At 38.7% G+C, this 21,880-nt stretch overlaps 1 protein-coding gene across 1 annotated transcript; it reads left to right on the top strand.

The window, feature by feature from the left end:
- The first annotated feature begins 4,197 nt into the window (after positions 1–4,197).
- Positions 4,198–16,870, top strand: LOC139942972 (proton-coupled folate transporter-like). Its single transcript, XM_071939792.1, has 6 exons — positions 4,198–4,443; positions 7,386–8,391; positions 9,195–9,326; positions 10,776–10,859; positions 13,864–14,020; positions 14,780–16,870. Exons 2-6 carry the CDS (start codon positions 7,416–7,418, stop codon positions 14,871–14,873), a joined length of 1,443 nt encoding a protein of 480 aa, XP_071795893.1. The 5' UTR covers positions 4,198–4,443; positions 7,386–7,415; the 3' UTR covers positions 14,874–16,870.
- The last annotated feature ends 5,010 nt before the right edge of the window (positions 16,871–21,880 follow it).

Raw genomic sequence — 21,880 nt, forward strand, 5'->3', positions numbered from 1 at the left:
TCTAGTCGATTAGTGAAATTGACTAGCTGCCCATGCCTAATAACTACAATTACTTTACAACTGTATCAACTTTAAAATACTAATACACTGGGCCCAATTTCATAGAGCTGCTAAGCAAAAAAATTTGCTTAGCATGAAACTTCTTCCTTGATAAAAACAGGATTACCAATCAAATTCAGCTGTTGTTTGCTTTTCCTGAAAATCACTTGGAAATTTGGTTGGCATTCCTGTTTTTATCAAGGGAGAAATGTAATGCTAAGCAAATTTTTGTGCTTAGCAGCGCTATGAAATTGGCCCCTGGTCATCAAATGTCTCAAGTCTCTGCCCCTTCATATGTACCTAACGGATCTCATTAAGTTTTAGTACAAACCTAACAGATACCTCCGGTCATCTACCGACGCGAGACTACTTGCCATCCCCAAAACATGCACCGCTACTGGGGAAAAAAAAATTCCACGCTGCTGCCCCCAAACTCTGGAATAATTTACCTTCAGCATCCGCTACTCTAGCTAACTAGCAGTTTTCAAGAAATCTCTAAAAACCCACTTGGTCAATTGATTTGTTTGCTTATTTTGTTTATTTCATTGCTCGTTGTTAATAGACCACTCCATTAAGCCCATCCCATTACGTATTGACCAATCACAACCCATTGCGCAACCAAAAGTCCGACAAATTAAAGTTCGACAAGCTTGACGGGCGCGGCAGAGTTGTGCATTGTAGTGGCTCGCGTGTTTTTGCTCGCATGTGCGCCGTGGGCGGAGTTAAATGGATCGGTCTATTGTGTACAACGCTGGTACTTTCCTTTGTTAGTTATAGCGCTTTATAAATGCCTTGTATTATTATTAATTACTTTGTTAAGAGGGTCTTTATGTTTTTTTCATACCTATCCTATCACCAAATTCTTATAATTTGCTATCTTCAGGTGCCACAATTGACGGTTCGGTACATAAAATAACAAACCTGTACAAATTTGAGCTCAATCGGTCTTCGAAGTTGCGAAATAATAATGAAAGAAAACAAAACACCCTTGTCACACGGGTTGTGTGCGTTGAGATGGTTGATTTCGAGACCTCAAATTCTAAAAAAAAAAAAAATGTATCAATTTGTTTAGTAATAATTGTTTGTCACGATTTATATGTTAAAACAATAGATAAAGTTGTTTATGGGGATTGACACCGCCTACCCCTTGTGTGACGTCAATCAAGGCAGACTTTGCCTGCAATGCGTAGAGTAACCACACGTGCATGCCAACCGAGTTGGTTTGTTTTATCAACAAAAGAAAGGTCTGTATCGTGCCTCGATTGACGTCACGAACAGCGCCCTCTCGGGTTGAGGACTACTCTTAAATTTGAAAATAAAATGAAAACTATTTTTTAGAACCTTAGTTAACTTTTTGTTCATACTCCACTCATCAAAACAAATTATCTTAGCGACAAAAGCTTTAGTTTGAAGAAATACCTCTTCGAGGTGACTTTTAAAGAGAGTGCAGCGCTGTATCTTGGGCCTTCATAGTCCCACTTATCCGCCATAACAAGATAGGCTAGCGCCGCTTTAAGAAAACAACAGCACCTGAACATCTTTTTAATTTCTTGAACTTTATGACACCAGCAGCCGACTTCACGAAACGCTAGGATTAATCCCATCTGGAGTTAGGAAGAGTAACTCGTCCTAACTTTTGTTAATAACTAATAAAACAAAAAATCAAAGGTTTCATATTGCGCTTTTCCCAAAAAGGTCATAACGTATAACAAAGAAAAGGATACATTAAACTAGCTAAAGTTTTATTAGTGTATTATATTAAAGAATGAGATAAATTGCACATTTTTTCTTGTAATAAACAACACAAGAAGATTTACGGACATCAATTGTGCGATTCTTGCAAAGTTCAGCAGCAGAGTGTGAGAAAGCTCCTCTAGGCATAAGTTTGGTCTGGACTCATGATGAGTGATAAGCCGAGTTTTGTCGGAAGGACAAAGTCCTCGACGGTGGGTTTCGTGAAGATGAAACATATCAGATAGATAAAGCGTAGCAATGCCTTTCAAACATGTAAAAACATGTTTGTTAAGTTGTCTGTTTGTTCTTGTGTTTGTTTGTTCGTTGGGGGTGTTTGTTGGTGTGTTTGTGTTTAAGTTATTGTTGGTGTTTGTGTTGTTTCTGTTTTGTTTGTTTGTTTGTTTGTTTGTTTGTTTTTTCTTTGTTTGTTTGTTGTACTTAATTGAGGATTCGTGTGTTGTTCTGTTTGTGTGTTCTTACTAATGTGTTTGTTTTAATGTCCGATGTGTGTTTGTGTACTTGTTGAAATTCCCTGGTCTGTTTAATGTGGGTTTCGGTGTACTACTTTTGTCTACTTATAATAATGTTTTTATCAATATTGTGCAATTGTTAGTGTTTTATATTGTTATATTCATATTTAAATTTATATTTGTACATAGTTTTTAACGATTCCTGTAAGTGGCGGCTTTCCGCTGTTGGATGTCAATAAATAAAAAAAAAATATATATATAGAAGAGTTTTGAATAGGATGCGCTCCATGGGAAGCCAGTGTAGTTTTGCGGGGGAGGGAGATTTATGAGCTCTCCAACAGTTAACAATGAGAACAAGTTTGGCAGCACCGGTGAGGCGTTTAAGATTTGCTTTGACGATTTCAAATGCGTCCTAACGTCTTCGGATATGGAACGTAACTCATCCTAAGTTCTAATAATATTAATCCTAAGTTATGAAGAGTTTGGTGAAATCGACGGCAACACGTTAAAGGAACACGTTGCCTTGGATCGGACGAGTTGGTCTATAAAAAGCGTTTGAAACCGTTTGTTATGAAACGTATATGGTTAGAAAGATGTTTTAAAAGTAGAATATAATGATCCACACAAGTATCACTCAAAATTGCACGGTTTTCTTTTTACGTCGCGAACTATCACGGTCCGCCATTTATGGGGGTCAAAATTTTGACCCCCATAAATGGCCGACCGTGTTATTGGACGAGGTAAAAAGAAAACCACGCAATTTCGAGGCATATTTGTGTTGATCATTGTATTCTACTTTTACATCATCTTTCTAACCATATGCATTTTATAATAAACGGTCAAAAACGATTTTCAAAGACCAACTCGACCGATCCAAGGCAACGTGTTCCTTTAAAGCCATTGGACCCTTTCGGTACAGGAAGAAAAAAAAGTTCCCAGATTTACAAATAACTTACAGGGTTTACAGAAGGTAGTGGTGAAAGATATTCCATGAAAAGCCCAAATTTTCACAGGTTTGTTATTTGATATAGAAGTTGTGATACACGAAGTGTGGGTCTTGGACAATACTGTTTACCGAAAGGGTCCAATGGCTTTAAACTGGTTTTAACAATGTGCTGTGGATGAAATAAATACGTCAGTCAATAAATAACAGCTAACTATAAACAGCGTGTAAAACACAAAAGAGGAATTTGCCACCAAATTGCGCAACCAGAATGAGATTATTGTGGCAGTGACGTCAAGTTAATTGACCTACTTGATTGAGGTCACTCTTTTCACAGAGCGAAATGCATTGCTTGGTTATAAAGAACTTATGCGGGTAGGCGTTTCTGATGATAACTGTGCTGTGTACAATCTATATGTACAGTCTACGTAAAGTAAAATATTGTTTTTTGTACAGCCTTGGGACTGATAGCTTTTCATATTGAATTATTTTCAAAAAAGAGTATGGATTAAACGCCATATTGAATTTAATTTAAAGGTTCAGAGTCATATAATAATTGGTAAAAATACTTAAAATGACCATACACACTTTCAGCAAGTGACTTGCCTTCAGTAATAATTTTCTTTTAAAGTTTTGATCAGGAGAAAACAAAGTTGCGGTTGTTTTATTGCCTAATAATGTTGAAAGCACCAAAATGAAAGTTTTGCGAAGTGGAAAGGTCCCGATAAGTCAAACTATTAAATGTACGCCTATTTCATCTAAAATCAAACAGACCCGTGAGTTATATTAACGGTACAACAACAACAAGACATAAAACAAAATACATGAGCCGTTTGGGCAAAGCCGCATAGCGCCAACTAAAGCAGGTACCAGCAACTTGTATACCAAGCACTGATTCTTCACAGATTATTAAGTGTAGGAATTGTTTGTGTGCATGTAAAACCTATGCTGCTTCGTTTCCACTTTGTGTCCATTTTATTTATGTTAACTGGCGTTCTTGGCTGTGTGATGTTGCGACTGTGATACTGGCCATTTTCTGTACAGAAATGGAGCTTACAATTTTTGAGTACAAACAAATACACAAAACAGTACATAAGGAAGTAAGACGACTTTCTTGCTGAGTACTGAAGAAAGTGTTTCGTCTTCACTGCGAGCATTATTACGAGATTCCAGAGCCAACACTGCAATGTGATGACGAGTGAACTTAACTGAATACTGATCGTGCATAGAAAGGTTCTGTATAGATCGTGGATATTGGTAAGATTATCGGTAATACTTGGTTTATGTTGATGTAAACGCTGGTAGTTTATTGCATTTTACTTTAATTGTAATCGTTTGCTGTCGATGCACAAACCCCTAATACCATTGTATTTTATAGGTTGTCTCTGCCAATTTCAGTAAATGTTCATTCAATTTCATTAACACGCATTAAATCCAAGCATTTTCACCAATCCCCTTTGAAATATTGGGTTTATGTTTTAGACATTTTGCATTCAATTTCGTTTTCTTGCAATTAGCATGATTTTATTAGTTATATTATTCGTTTCTTTTTTTCGCATTCTGATCATTTCATTCATTCAGTCTGTCACTGATAGGTAATAGACTTTACTTTGATGAATTTTAAACTTGATGAAATACTTGAATGTACTTATTAAATGAGTCTTGTGGTTTGATGGGTCATGTGACCACCGCTTGTTCTCATATTCTTTACCCTCACTCTGGAACAACTTACCGCACAACATCAGAACTGCTCCAAACGAAAACAAATTCAAACATCGGCTGGAAAATTACCCGTTTACTCATTAATTTTTGTAAAGCGCTTCGGTACTGAACATTGTGTGAGGCGCTATATTTAAGTGCCGTTTATTATTACTTTTGTTATGAATGATCTTATTCGACCATTGAATGCTAAACTGGTGAAAAAAATACTCCCTTTTTATAACTCAAAATTTGAAATAAAATTTTGAATAGCTATTTCTTTTAAAAATATATTATTCTAGAAAAATATGAATTTTCATTTGGAGTGTTGGGAAACGTCAAAAGAAACGACCCCCCCCCCACCACAAAAAACAACAACAACCTACAACAAAGGAATTGTTTGGCCTACCGGGATCCGGCACCATCTCATATCAACAAGTCATGTTATGCACGTTAAAGGAACACGTTGCCTTGGATCGGTCGAGTTGGTCTTTGAAAAGCGTTTGAAAACCGTTTTTTATAAAATGCATATGGGTAGAAAGATGTTGTAAAAGTAGAATACAATGATCCACACAAACATGCCTCGAAATTGCGTGGTTTTCCTTTTACCTTGTCGACTAACACGTCGGCCATTTATGGGGGTCAAAATTTGGACTCCCTTAAATGGCCGACCATGTTAGTTCGCACAGTAGAAGGAAAACCACGCAATTTCGAGGCAAACTTGTGTGGATCATTGTATTCTACTTTTAAAACATCTTTCCAACCATATGCATTTTATAAAAAACGGTTACAAACGCTTTTGTTTTGACCAACTCGTCCGATCCAAGGCAACGTGTTCCTTTAAAGCCATTGGACCCTTTCGGTACAGAAACATATAAAAGTTCACAGATTTACAAATAATTTACAGGGTTTACAGAAGGTAATGGTAAAAGACTTCTCTCGAAATATTAGTCCATGAAATGCTTTACTTTTTGAGAAAACAGTAATACAATCAAAATTCTCGTTAGCGAGAATTACGGATTAATTTTAAACACATGTCATGACACGGCGAAACGCGCGGAAACAAGAGTGGGTTTTCCCGTTATTTTCTCCCGACTCCCGATGACTGATTGAGCCTAAATTTTCACAGGTTTGTTATTTTATATATAAGTTGTGATACACGAAGATAGTAACTTAAAAACTGACTTGTCAAGCATTAGAGAGCTGTTGATAGTATAAAACATTGTGGAAAACGACTCCCTCGGAAGTAACGTACTTTTTGAGAAAGAGGGAATTTTTCACTAAAAAACTTAAACACTTCTGGCTATAGAAGTCTTTTATTCCTAAATGAAAGCACACAAATTTGTCCAACAAAGTTGTTTTTCTCTCATCATTTTCTCGCAACCTCAATGACCGATTTAGGCCAAATTGTCACAGGGGGGACGGTTTTTTATGGTTTATGATGAGATACACCAATTGAGAACACTGGTCTTTGACAATATTTACCAAATGTGTACAGTGCCTTTAATCCCCAAAACGGCATTTTCTCTGACTCTATCGATACGTTTTTACTGGTATCTACGTGTGTGTTAGTTCGTGGTGCTTATAGGGAATTAATCATTTATTTTTAGTTGTCAGTCTGTGCTCGCGCCAGCATTTTATTTTGGTAACTTTGTATTTACAAGGTAGGAATCAGAACAGTAACTCCAAAAGGATTCCTCCTGAAAAAGTTTAGGTGATCCGCATGATAGGTAATCATTAAGCCTATAGATGATGTGACCTGTGACATCACATGTTTACAAAAGTGCCACAGAGCCTGGACTTCCTGCAGGCACAATTTGTACACAGCCTAATGGAAGAAAACATAAAATCTTATTTTTTTTGGAGATTTCAACGTCTAATTCTTATCAACTTTTGATATGATGAAAGGGGGCACATCTTAAAACTTGTCCAGCTTTTACTTGCATAACTCTTGGATTTACATGGAAATTATGACACAAAATGTCAACTTTCCGATATGACCAGTGCAGTATCTTGCCTGCCAGAAAATCCAAAGAATGTAAAGGTCACACTTATTGTAAACAAATGTCACATGGTCTATAGTAAACACTTTTCGTTTGCGTTCAAAGGAACATTTCAGGGTTTTGGGGGAAGAAAAACCGTTAGCACTTTATGTAAATATCCACCATGAACGTAAAACTGACGAGCTTAAAGTTGAGATCGATCTGCCATCCGATGACACATTGTTATGACATCGATTACAAAAATAAAAAAAGCGCTCACTGGGCGATGAACTCCAACTTCAAAATAATAAAAAATCTTTAAAAAGTAATGATATTTCAGACAGAAAAAAAGAAAGAAATCATCAACAAAATAATGATATATTATGTTCTTTAGACCGTGTAAGATTTAAGTAAACTGTGACCTTAGACGAGTTTTTGCTTACAACTTCTGTTATGTTTTTTAACCTGAAATAAAACGTACCAGCATAAACAAATGTCACAATTTCGTTTTAATTTCAGTTCGAACTGCAACAAAATCAGTCGTCAAAGATGCCTCCAACATCCCACGAGAAACGCAAACCGGAAGCCAATTTCCCGCGAATCACAGTTGAGCCAATAGTTCTACTCTTCTTCGTGTCCTACAGTATGATAGTCACTCTACGTACAGAGTACGTCACGCTAAGAATTTCAAACGGACTCGATGACACAAAGGGTTCCCGGGCCGCCGTGCTCGGATTGGACGAGACGATGTGCCTCCACCACAGTAGTAACCAGTCAGTGCGCGATCTATATTCAGAGACCCAATCACGAGCCTCCTTCTGGCTGCTCTTGTTAAATCTATTCCAAGTTGTACCGTCGATTCTAAGCGCGCCTCTGATTGGCATGTGGAGCGACTTAGGTGGTCGGAAACGCGCCATGGTAATCCCGATCATCGGCTATCTGATTGGCTCGTTGGTATGGATCTATGTGACGTATACGAATTCAAATCTTTGGTACCTCCTATTGGCTGAGTTTTTCATAGGCATCGCTGGGGATTTCTCAGCTCTGCTTGCCGTGTGTAATGCATACCTAGCCGATATAACATCAGAGCGGGAGCGGACGTTTCGACTCATCATGGTCGGGATCACCATCGAGCTCGGCACCGGGGCGTCTCAAATAGTCGTCGGGTACTGGGTGGTCCGGCAGGGCTTCGGAGTTCCCTTCTGGTTCATCGTGGCCGCCATGTTAGCTAGCCTCCTATACATATCATTCCTCATGAAGGAATCTCGTAAGACAACGGGAGGCTTCAAAGACCTGGAACTCTTCAACAATCGCCTACTGGATGATGTCTATGGAATGTTTATGCGCTACAGCAAAGATCACCGACGGCAACTGGTTTTCTTTATGGCCGTTCTGGGCCTCCATATGATGATTCTGTACACAGCGTTCCTGCTGGTGCTGTTGTATGTACTTAGCCCGCCCCTCTGTTGGACATCTATAACGGTGGGATACTACGTGGCGTCGGCTCTCCTGCTCGGATCTATAGGTAAACTAATTTAAATAGTCTGCCCCCGATGTATACATAATACGGAGGGGAAAAATATCCGGGCCCGATTTCCTTAGAACACCTGCACCAACTTTAGAAGATCATGCCAAACATAAGGGTTTAATGGGGCATCCTTATTAAGTTCCAGTACAGACCGGACAACCTTCATTTCTTGGCCGTTACCTCACAAACATTTTTTTTTTTTTTTAATAAAATCTTGCGGCTTGACTTTTTATGGAGAGTTCATTAAAAACATTTTGATGCATGCTCCGGTGTAATGATTATTTTTTTTGTAAACTCTCCAAGCTGACATTGGTGTAAACACTCTGTGCAATTATGTAAACGGATGCGCATGAGCGATAGCAAACTGTAAAGACTTCACTGTTCGCAGGGGAATACTTTCGGGTAATAATCTTTTTCACACTCTACGAAAAGTGCTACAAAAAGAAATATCATTAAACATGAAAATAACTCAGAAGAGTTGAAGGCAGGATTTGATATTCCTCTTAAAACAGTCCAGATTGCAAGGAGTTCCAAAGAGACGTGGAATAAAGCCGTGGAATGACTCTTTGTTCTTCATCTCAACAAATCCAAAGTGTATGGTTGAGAAGAATAGGGTAAATTAGGTCAGACACACTGGTGGCACATTACCATGAAAACGTCTGTAAAAAAGACAAAAGGCAGGCTACAGACCTACGGTGGGAAAGAGGTTGTAACGTTGATCCCAAATTATAAAGTCTGCTGCCACCTAGCGTCCCAAAAATGTTTCCATTTTACCTTATTCCCACTGTTTGGTTTCTCAGGAACCTTGCTTGGCGGGAAAATATTCAACATGTGCGTGGACGATCTGGGAGTAATTCAGCTTGGATCGATTTCCTTCGCTGCAAGTCTCGTTTTAGTTGCGTTCAGTAAGACGACAACTATTCTCTTTATTGGTAAGTGTTCAAGTGATGAAGCTTATTGCTTAAGAGCGCCCTCAAGTGGCTGTGCTTGACAAGAGCATGATGATAGGCGGTCATGATACTTCGCTCGGCCCCAGCGGCCAGTCAATCCAGGACCGGTGGGATGGGCTAATCGCTTGTACAGATTCTTGTTCGGGAAGTACGTCATGCGTACATTACAGTGCATAGAAATATGGCGCAGTGTGAGTGTGATGCATGATGGGACTGCGCATTATTGAACCAATGACAGTGCATGATACGTTTACCCATCCCACTGCTTTGGTTGCTAGCAAGGCGTTGGGGACGAGCGAGCCATGATAGCTGCTCGTTTTACACACTCAGTTGCTCAAATATAAAGAAGTTATTCTATCTTCAACCATTTTGCCTTCAGAAAAATAACAGCGTCTAATATTGGCGGTTGTCAGAAAGATGTTGGTCTTGGCTCGAGACGTCAGAGATCGATACTGGATTGTTTATGCAATACGAGCGTTCACTGATCACGACACCATCGACTATCGATCACTAACGTCTTGAACCAAGGCTAGACAGAGGGCTCTTCTGGTTGATATACTCATTTATAACAATCCCCATAAGGTCGCATGCACTTTTCCGGGGTCATAGTTTTGTGTAACACTTTTGAAAAACATTTAATTGAACAAACTTGTGTTAATATTTTGTGTTCGTGGTGTCGGTGTCGCTTGCAATTATGTCCTCTATGCAACACTATCCGGAGGACTTATGCAATACTATCCGGAGGACAGTATTGCATATGCAAAAATGTCCGCCGGACGTTTTTTTTATATGCAATCGTGTCCGTCCGGACGCTGCTGCATACTGCAATTGTGTCCGCATTTGCAAATGCTGTTGTGTCCGCCCCCATGCAAAACCGCCCTTGCAGTAAATTAAATGCTCTCGGTCGACGGAACACGTTCGCCATTTTGTTTAACAAGCCGTCATCTATGAACAAGCTATGTCATCAATGACATGGGAAACGTTCGGCCGTTGGGTATTCGCTGCAATCATAAAATACGTGAATATTCATGCTGCATAAAGGTTCAGTGCATGCACACTCGCTTACGCGCGCACATACATGTACAGTCATGTACATGTGCACCGGACAGTTTTTGCATAGCCCCGGCAAGATTGCATATGCAAAAGTGTCTGGAGCGGACACAATTGCAATTGACACCGGCCGGTTAGAAGCTATGCCATTATAGCCAGGACGGAAAGCGCCATCAGAGGGATCAAATTCATGGTGTGCGAGTTTTTATATCATTAAATTGCTAATCAATGAGTTGATCACACACAAAAAATCTGCAAAAAATAATTAAAAATCCACACTGTTATCAGTTTCCTTTTTGTTTTATAACTTTACTTCTGACTATTTTCTTACCTATGTGACTGTAAATAATTATTATTGTAATAATTGTTGGTATGTTGCAGCTGGACTTTCCGGTTCGTTCCGGTTTTTGGTTTCTCCCGCGGTTCGTTCCAGGTTATCCAAGCTCGTGGACGAAGAAGACCAAGGTGAACAAGTTTGTCACTTTTCACAAGGAACTGTTTAAAGGAACACGTTGCCTTGGATCGGTCGAGTTGGTCTATTACAAGCGTTTGAAACCGTTTGTTATGAAATGCATATGGTTAGAAAGATGTTTTAAAAGTAGAATATAATGATCCACACAAGTATCACTCGAAACTGCACGGTTTTCCTTTTACGTCGCGAACTATCACGGTCGGCCATTTATGGGAGTCAAAATTTTGACTCCCATAAATGGCCGACCGTGTTAGTCGACAGGGTAAAAAGAAAACCACGCAATTTCGAGGCATATATGTGTAGATCATTGTATTCTACTTTTACAATATCTTTCTAACCATATAAATTTTACAACAAACGGTTACAGAACGATTTTCAAAGACCAACTCGACCGATCCAAGGCAACGTGTTCCTTTAAAGTATCTGCCTCAGTGAATCACTAATTAGTGCACAAGTCTTTTAGTTGTTATGTTGTTGTTCTAGACCGTCATCACGCTGATAATAATGTGATTCACTTTGTACCAAATGAACTAATAGAAAAACAAATGGATTAAAGGAACATGTTGCCTTGGATCGGTCGAGTTGGTCTTTGAAAAGCGTTTGTAACCGTTTTTTATAAAATGCATATGATTAGAAAGATGTTTTAAAAGTAGAATATAATGATCCACACAAGTATCACTCAAAAGTGCACGGTTTTCCTTTTACGTCGCGAACTATCACGGTCGGCCATTTATGGGAGTCAAAATTTTGACTCCCATAAATGGCCGACCGTGTTAGTCGACAGGGTAAAAAGAAAACCACGCAATTTCGAGGCATATATGTGTTGATCATTGTATTCTACTTTTACAATATCTTTCTAACCATATAAATTTTACAACAAACGGTTACAGAACGATTTTCAAAGACCAACTCGACCGATCCAAGGCAACGTGTTCCTTTAAAGTATCTGCCTCAGTGAATCACTAATTAGTGCACAAGTCTTTTAGTTGTTATGTTGTTGTTCTAGACCGTCATCACGCTGATAATAATGTGATTCACTTTGTACCAAATGAACTAATAGAAAAACAAATGGATTAAAGGAACATGTTGCCTTGGATCGGTCGAGTTGGTCTTTGAAAAGCGTTTGTAACCGTTTTTTATAAAATGCATATGATTAGAAAGATGTTTTAAAAGTAGAATATAATGATCCACACAAGTATCACTCGAAACTGCACGGTTTTCCTTTTACGTCGCGAACTATCACGGTCGGCCATTTATGGGAGTCAAAATTTTGACTCCCATAAATGGCCGACCGTGTTAGTCGACAGGGTAAAAAGAAAACCACGCAATTTCGAGGCATATATGTGTAGATCATTGTATTCTACTTTTACAATATCTTTCTAACCATATAAATTTTACAACAAACGGTTACAGAACGATTTTCAAAGACCAACTCGACCGATCCAAGGCAACGTGTTCCTTTAAAGTATCTGCCTCAGTGAATCACTAATTAGTGCACAAGTCTTTTAGTTGTTATGTTGTTGTTCTAGACCGTCATCACGCTGATAATAATGTGATTCACTTTGTACCAAATGAACTAATAGAAAAACAAATGGATTAAAGGAACATGTTGCCTTGGATCGGTCGAGTTGGTCTTTGAAAAGCGTTTGCAACCGTTTGTTATAAAATGCATATGGGTAGAAAGATGTTGTAAAAGTAGAATACAATGATCCACACAAACATGCCTCAAAATTGCGTGGTTTTCCTTTTACCTCGTCGACTAACACGTCGGCCATTTATGGGGGTCAACATTTTGACTCCCATAAATGGACGACCGTGTTAGTCCGCACAGTAGAAGGAAAACCACGCAATTTCGAGGCAAACTTGTGTGGATCATTGTATTCTACTTTTAAAACATCTTTCCAACCATATGCATTATATAAAAAACGGTTACAAACGCTTTTGTTTTAACCAACTCATCCGATCCAAGGCAACGTGTTCCTTTAACCTTTTGATGCATGAATAGTCTTTTATAATGTTATTTGTTGCCGGTGTGGCATACAGCAAGTTGTGTAGAAAGTTCATGTGATAGCGCCCTCTCGAAATAAATTTTCTTCAGCCCTTGTTTAAACCAATGGGGAAAAACACACCGGGAACAAAATCCCCCGTGTCACCAGTTAGCGCTTTTGCGCAAGGGGTGTTTGTGAAAAGTTCTGTTGGCCTGCCTTGACAATCATGATAGCGCTCCTTAAAGGGAAGGTACACTATTGGTAATTGTCAAAGACCATTGTTCTCACGTGGTGTATCTCATCATATGCATAAAATAACAAACCTGTGAAAAACTGAGCTCAATTGGTCATCGTAGTTGGGAGAAAATGATGAATGAAAAAACACCCTTGTTGAACGAATTTGTGTGCTTACAGATAAGAATAAAAGGCTTCTAGCTAGAAGTATTTTAAGAAATTACCTTTAATACAAAATATATGCTGCTTCAGAGGGAGCCGTTTCTCACAATGTTTTATTCTATCAACAGCCTTCCAATGCTCGTTACCAAGTCACTTTTTTATGTTAATATTTGTTTTGAGTAATTACCAAACGTGTACCTTCCCTTTAAAGACATTGGACACTATTGGTAATTGTCAAAAACCAGTCTCCTCACTTGCTGTATCTCAAAATGTGCATAAAATAACAAACATGGTGACAATTTTGAGCTCAATCGGTCTTCGAAGTTGCAAGATAAATAATGAAGGAAAAAACACCCTTGTCACACAAAGTTGTGTGCTTTTAGATGCTTGATTTCGAGACCTCAAATTCTGAATCTGAGGTCTCGAAATCAAATTCGTAGAAAATTACTTCTTTCTCGCAAACTACATTAATTCAGAGGAAGCCGTTTCTTACAATGTTTTATACTATAAAAAGGTTTTAAGCTTATAATTATTTAGAGTAATTACCATTAGTGTCCACTGCCTTTAAAGTTATAGTGTAACCAACCTTTTCACTGGTTCCTTTTTTGTATAGGTGCGATGTTCTCATTGGCCAGCAGTATTGAGAGTATAGGTCATTTGATTGGTCCACTTTTATTCAATGTGATGTACAGTTTTACAACGTACCACTTCCAGGGGACGACGTTTCTTGTCATGGCGTCTATTTACGCGCCGATTTGCATCATGACAGGGTAAGTGGTAGTCTTGGTGCAAGACGTTTCTCGTTCCCTTTTCACGCACACCGCGGCCAATTCACCGACAGCGCGCGCACCGACTCACCTGACTTATAGTCCACTCACCGCCCTCGGAGAAACGGGGGCGGTGAGTCGTTGCGCGCGCTGTCGATGGATTGGCCGTGGTGTGCGTGAAAAGGGAACGAGAAACGTCTTGCACCATGACTAGGTAAGTGGTAACAATTTCTTCACGATGTGCCCATATATAGCCCAAACCTTTGCATTGGCTGCAATTCTTGATGTCTCGTGTACGCGTGAAAGGCTGTCATTAGATAAGGTTTTAAAGACAGTGGACACTATTGGTAATTGTCAAAGACTAGCTTTCACAGTTGGTGTATCTCAACATATGCATAAAATAACAAACCTGCGAAAATTTGAGCTCAATCGGTCATCAAAGTTGCGAGATAATAATGAAAGAAAAAAAAAACACCCTTGTCACACGAAGTTGTTTGCGTTTAGATGGTTGAATCCGAGACCTCAAGTTCTAAATCTGAGGTGTCGAAACCAAATTCGTGGAAAACTACTTCTTTCTCGAAAACTATGGCACTTCATAGGGAGCCTTTCTCACAATGTTTTGTACCATCAACCTCTCCCTATAACTCAGAATCAAGAAAGGTTTTATGCCAATAATTATTTTGAGTAATTACCAATATGTGTCCACAACATGCTATTGTGTTGTGTTTTCTTTTGTAATATTTTTGTCTTCGGTTCTAACAGATACTACCAGTGGAGAGGTTGGCGGTCTGGTTTGCTGAACGTCCGCCGCGAAGATCCAACGCAACCAGATACAGAACGACTAATAACACCATAAAACCTTCGGATGAGTCTAAAACGTTGAATATTCATGTCAGAAATGACATCACCTGTATCAGAGGAATAGAGCTGCATTAATTTAAGACAGTGGACACTATTGGTAATTGTTAAAGACCAGTCTTCTCACTATAGGTGTATCTCAACATACGCATAAGATAACAAACCTGTGAAAATTTGAGCTCAAATTGGTCGTCGAAGTTGCGAAATAATCATGAAAGAAAAAAAAAACACCTATGTCAGACTGTGTTGTGTGCTTTCAGATGCTTGATTTCGAGACCTCAAATTCTAAATCTGAGGTCTCGAAATCAAATTTTCTGGAAAAATTACAGGGTTTACAGAAGGTAATGGTGAAAGACTTCTCTTGTAATATTATTCCATAAAATTCTTTACTTTTTGAGAAAACATTAAAACAATATCAATTCTCGATAGCGAGAATTACGGATTTATTTTAAACACATGTCATGACACGGCGAAACGCGCGGAAACAAGAGTGGGTTTTCCCGTTATTTTCTCCCGACTCCGATAACCGGTTGAGCCTAAATGTTCACAGGTTTGTTATTTTATATAAGTTGTGATACACGAAGTGTGGGACTTGGACAATACTATTTACCGAAAGTGTATAATGGCTTTAAAGACAATCATCCCACCCGCTACCTAGATCATGGATTCCTCCATGCTTAGATCCAGTGGTTCCATTGGATACAATGTCATCGTTGGATAACCGTGCAGTGACACGAGCTTTTCATGACGTGCTTTGATTTCCCGAAGTTATTTTCGGTCGTCTGCATGGTGTGTCCACGTGTATATTATAATACATGCATAATTTGTATGCATGTACTTGCACGTAGTGTTGGTAAAGAATTCGACTACTTATCTTTATGTGAAATGAATGTAGGTCAAATGTGAAGCTACACGACGGCTGGAGGCCAGTCTCTGGCGTTATTCACGAGCCTCGAAGTGTGACGTCAGATGTTCAGGCTAGATATTTATCAGTCTCAGTGCAAAGTCTGGTTTCATTTGTCAAAAGTTTTCCCCGCGAGAGGGCGCTATCATACAGTAACCGCTCTCTTACCTATATCATAGCCTGAACATTTTAACGTCACAATTTGGGGGTCGTGAATTACGCCTGAGATTGGCCTTCAGCATTTCACACGACCTTCACCGTGGTAATGGATATTCTCAGTTAAACCCATGTGTATATGAACCATACCTGCCTTCGCGGATTAAGGATAGGCCACATACAAACCACTCGACAAGAAAATTAGTTCTCAGAGCTGTGTTTTGAGAGAGTTGCGACATGAAAGGACCAGTTTTTTTGGGTCACGTGGTTGCTGGACGCCATGTTGTCTCCAAATGCAGCACAACCCAACGGGCAGACTAGTCTGACACCCCATGTTCGGCCATGCATTTCTTTGGAACCAAATGGCTTGTATCGCAACTTGTCGTAACTCTCTCACTCTGCGGTTCTGAAATGACAATGCCCTTTTGCGGAGAAACTGTGACATTGAACACGAGAATGATAGCTCCAAGACTAGGCTTTCATGAAAGCTTTAATTTCTGTTGGAACAACTGGCTAAAAATAACACCATGGAAAACATTGTGTCAAGGAGATGTGTTGTTGGTCATAGCGCCCTCTCGCGGGAAAAACTGTGACAAATCGAACAAAAAAAAGTGTTCGCCCTATGTTTATTTAAACGTAAATAAAATAAAGTCGTGGTTTTAATAAACCCTGGCTTTACCTTTAAAATGATTATTGAAGGCTAAAAGCTTCTTCGGTGTTGGCGTGACGCATACGCGTTTGTACGTCTACCTTGTAAAAAACTCTTTGGAGTTTGATATACAAAATTATTTGTACGCACGGGAAAGGCTAAATATTTGTTATGGGAAACAAACGTAACATTACCGGAGGTTTGATGGTGTTGTAATTTTCATTGTATATACTGTTTACTTATTATTCAAGATACAAACTATCTCAAATTTATTAAATGCGCTAAGTCTGCTCAGCCATAATATGAGCTCTAAAGCATCGGTTTATTATAATTAAATTGAATAACTGAAAATTGTTGTTATGTATTTATTTATTAAAATAATTATACACTACTCATCAGTTAAGAGGGTGAAGTGAGTTGTATTTTCTACCACGAGTCGAAAAAAAAAGACATTTACAGGAAAATAATAATTATGGTGAAAAAAGGACGTCAACTGCTGGATGAGACCAAGATTGTACATGAAACGTCAAATATGGAGCTTGACTTTCAAAACAACGAAGAAAGTTTCCTACATTGTCATACTAGTGTTATGAATTTAAGTTTAGATTGTGTTCGACCGGACTATCAGCCGTGAGGCCGTAGCCAAGTGACTTCTTATATCTCTGTCCTGCTGACCGACCATGCAAGTCCTTGCCGGTGTGGCGATTTCAACTTTCCGCTGTGTTCAGTTTTCCGAATGACCAAATACGGTAGCATCACGTCATGCGATGCCTGCGCACAGCAAGCGAAAGTAGTCCATTTTTAGTGCCGTATTGAGTCATCCCTTACCCTCCGGTAGCTGTCATGGCGGCGTCCACGAGTCGAGTACAACTAGCGGCAAACGCGTGGATCGTATGAGTTGTTTTATATGCAAGCGGAGTGTGACCTGCCTGAAGTTGTTCCCATGAATACATGTCAAGATGGGACAAGAGATTGTGACTGTACACAAAAACGAATCGTAATATAAACAATTTGGGGTCACTGCTGAAAGAACTACAGTACTCGCCAGGGTACTCGCGGCGGTATCTGACAAGGTCACCCTGAAAACTGAACACGCCGGAAAGCTCAAACAGTTCGAACAACATGATGATATGTCCGACTACGTCACCCGGAAAACTGAACACGGCGGAAGACTGAAACCGCAACACCGGCACACCGCCGAGCAACAACCCCGGTGTGCAATTGCAGGATAAAAACACGACCCGAAATAGCAATACAACACGAAAAGTGTGACATAAATATCACAGGTCGTCTTCTTATTTATCTAGACATCACTTACACTTGAAGGTTTCACCTGTAGCAGCTTTAGCAGGAAGTATGTAGTACAGTTTCTAGTCCCATCGTAAATAATGTAGCACTAGCACGTAGCAGCAGACGACACACCACACACCACACACACACACAATCTTTGTTCGGGGTGCCAGTCAGAAGCCATACAACCGTTAAAGGAACACATTGCCTTGGATCGGACGAGTTGGTCAAAACAAAAGCGTTTGTAACCGGTTTTTTTTTTTAATGCATTATGGTTCGAAAGATGTTTTAAAAGTAGAACACAATGATCCACACAAGTTTGCCTCGAAATTGCGTGGTTTTCCTTCTACTGTGCGAACTAACATGGTCGGCCAATTATGGGAGTCAAAATTTTGACCCCCATAAATGGCCGACGTGTTAGTCGACAAGGTAAAAGGAAAACCACGCAATTTCGAGGCATGTTTGTGTGGATCAATGTATTCTACTTTTACAAAATCTTTCTACCCATATGCATTTTATAAAAAACGGTTACAAACGCTTTTCAAAGACCAACTCGACCGATCCAAGGCAACGTGTTCATTTAACTGCCGTGTAGCCAGGGATCACACCCAAATTACGATACAACCTGGGAAGCGGCAGCTAGGGGATCACCTTAAGGGGATGCGACTTTTTGTTTCAGATATCAATATAAACCACAAGGGAAACTGACTGGGTAAATTTGTAAATGATTTTGAGGTTGAACAAAGAATTGACTAGAGTGGGATTCGAACCAACGACCTCCGGATTAACGTGCCGGCGCTCTACCAACTGAGCTATCTAGCCCTATATTGGCGGTGTCCCTCAACCTCAAAATTAAAATAAATAGCATAAGAAGCGAAATAAGTATGAAAAAGGTGTGTTTTGAGTGATATTTTGAAATCTGAATGTGAATTAGCATGACGTATTTGATAATAGTCTGGTTTTGCTTGTGTTTTAATGATTTCTATTGTGTGATTCTAAAATGTTTCAGTGCAATCCCCTGTTTAGATTGTATGATTATGTTTTTATCGTTGGCAGGGGTCTGGTTTTACACATATTTTGATGACAGTTTTATACTTTTGTTTTAATTTTGTTTTAACCTTGACTAGCCCATGTACAACTTGTAACTATTGTGTATGTGTAAAGATTTAAAACAAATAAAACTAATAAAAAAGGAAGAGTGTTCCAAGGTTTGGTGCTGCTGCATAAAAACCTTTGAAGGATGAAGTATGTATCTTGTTTTAGGTTTAGTGAGAATCCTTGTATCTGAGCTGGAGCGGGGTGTGCGAATTGGCTGGTATCATGTATACTGAAATGTGATCACTACCTATCGGTGCCATTTATTTTATGTCAGCACATCGAACAGAGCAAACACTAATGACAAGATGGATACAAACATAATTACAAAAAATGCACAATAAATTACTTAAAGCCATTGGACCCTTTCGGTTCAGAAAAAGAAAAAAAAGTTCACAGAATTACAAATAACTTTCAGGGTTTACAGAAGGCAATGGTGAAAGACTTCTTTTGAAATATTATTTCATGAAATGCTTTACTTTTTGAGAAAACAGCAAAACAATATAAATTCTCGTTAGCGAGAATTACGGATCTATTTTAAACACATGTCATGACACGGCGAAACGCGCGAAAACAAGGGTGGGTTTTCCCGTTATTTTCTCCCGACTCCGATGACCGATTGAGCCTAAATTTTCACAGGTTTGTTACTTGATATAGAAGTTGTGGTACACAAAGTGTGGGCCTTGGACAACACTGTTTACCGAAAGGGTCCAATGGCTTTAAACAGATAAACGAGACATGATTAAAATGACAAAAAGACCTTACAACAAAATAGTTAAAACACAAATGACAATTATATATTTACATTATAATTGTTTTATTCAGTTTAAATACAGCCATAATAACCTCTTAGCGATTTACAAAGTTTATTACATAAACGAGTATAGTGTCCATTATGATAACATTAAAACATAAGTTAGGTACTTAGCATATGTTCTAAGCTAGCATATGTATATAAACACAAATAGGGTAAGGTTTTTAGGGAGGAAATATTGTTCGACTTAAAGCAAGTGATAGGTAGGATGTGATGGTGAGATTTTTCGAGTAAATTGGTGCAGGAGACATTGGTCTTGCGATATTGGTCTTGCGATGAATGACATCGCACTGGTTTTGCCGTAAAAATAATATGAACAACATTCATCTCTTCTAATTTCTCACTCGATCTCATGGGAGGGGTGGGGGCTCTGGTTATGGGGGTGGGGGCGCCTTTCCCGTAGTTACATAATTGTGCACCAAGTTTAAGGATTAATTTCAATTAATATATTCACCAAGTTAATCGCAACTTAACGGTGAAACGATGCACCGCTAGAACAAAAACGACTCCCATAAATGGCCGACCGTGTTGGTCGACCGTGTTAGTCAATTTCGAGGCATGTTTGTGTGGAGCATTGTATTCTACTTTTACAACATGCATTTTATAACAAACGGTTACAAACGCTTTTCAAAGGCCAACTCAACCGATCCAGGGCAACGTGTTCCTTTAATACCAAACTAACTTATACAATTGACCGTCCAGACCTCCCCAATGTAAACTGCATGTTTCAAACACTTTAGCATCCCATGAGACTTAGTAATCCAAATAATTACCAGTGGTCGGAAACTTCTAAATACTTTTTTTTTTTCAAAAGAAACCCTTATCGTTTTTTTTTTTTTTTTATATCCAATACGTTTTGGACTTCGATCGTCAAGGTCTTTCGCCTTCAATTCTAAACCAGATATAAACTCTATTTGCTGAAATGCAAGTCCCTCGTTTTCCTGTTTCGGTATACCGTAAATGCAATAACACCGGACAGTTTTTCTTAATTTCCCTTCTTGAAATTCGATCACAATTTTGGTTCTGCACTGATCAAATTTATTTAACTCGTCTTCAAATTTAATAAACCATTCTTAACACAACGGCGCTGGTTTTTTACAACCATCGCCGTTGTTGACTTTTTTTTTATTGAGCATTATCTTCCTTTGAGAGGGACTCTATGACTGTTTCTTGTATAAGTTAATCAAAGGAAAGTCGCAGTTGATAACACGTGTTTTTATGAAGTTACTTTCTGTGTGGCCAAAACAGTTTAAAGAAAACGTTTATGCATTAAAAGACTCATCCAGTCATCCAGTTAAACAACAAATCATTCTGAAAAAGTGCAGTCAATCAAATATTTAGATTTGAATACAAAACTCATTTAGAGATTGTACTACACCACTGGTCATTAAAAGACAGTACATCTATTCCAACATTCAACTTTGGGTTAGATACATCGGAAAAGGGCGGTGCATATGTTGAACATTGGTGTCGGCCTAGTGCATTAATTTTTGGCCAATAGTTTTTAACCAAATCGTAAATCATGTTCATTCTCTAGTTTTTAAGAACCAACGATGTTGATTTTAGAAGGACACAATTACATTTTGTTCAAGAAGCAAATTATAAATAAATAACAAAGAAATGATTTGGGAGTATTACATTCTTATTCAGTTTTAAAGAAACAACTAGATAGTACGTGATTTTTTTTTCTTTTTTTTTTCTTTTTTTTTGCAGGAGTAAATTTTATAGAATAGCAAGATTGTAGCTTTATGTATAACATCCCACTTTTTATTCTGTAAGGCAGACAATAAAACAATGCCAACCCAACGCTTTTATCACATTCTTAATTCAACATATAATCTCCCTAAGTCTCAAGCTGTTCCCTTTTTATATAGTTTGCTGAAAACAACTCATGATAATTGAAGGCCTCTCTTATACTTGTCTTTTTTAAAGCCATTATACACTTTCGGTAAACAGTATTGTCAAAGGCCCACACTTCGTGTATCACAACTTCTATATCAAATAACAAACCAGGGAAAATTTGGGCTTATTCGGTCAGCGGAGTCGGGAGAAAATAACGATAACACCCACGCTTGTATCTGCGCGTTTCGCCGTGTC

The sequence above is a fragment of the Asterias amurensis genome, chromosome 10, assembly GCF_032118995.1.
Source record: "Asterias amurensis chromosome 10, ASM3211899v1".
Taxonomy (NCBI): Eukaryota; Metazoa; Echinodermata; class Asteroidea; order Forcipulatida; family Asteriidae; genus Asterias; species Asterias amurensis.

Coding starts and splice junctions, on each gene's coding strand:
- LOC139942972 (XM_071939792.1), top strand. CDS start 7,416: ATGCCTCCAACATCCCACGAGAAACGCAAACCGGAAGCCAATTTCCCG. Junction 8,392..9,194: donor TCTCCTGCTCGGATCTATAG/GTAAACTAATTT, acceptor TTGGTTTCTCAG/GAACCTTGCTTGGCGGGAAA. Junction 14,021..14,779: donor CCGATTTGCATCATGACAGG/GTAAGTGGTAGT, acceptor CGGTTCTAACAG/ATACTACCAGTGGAGAGGTT.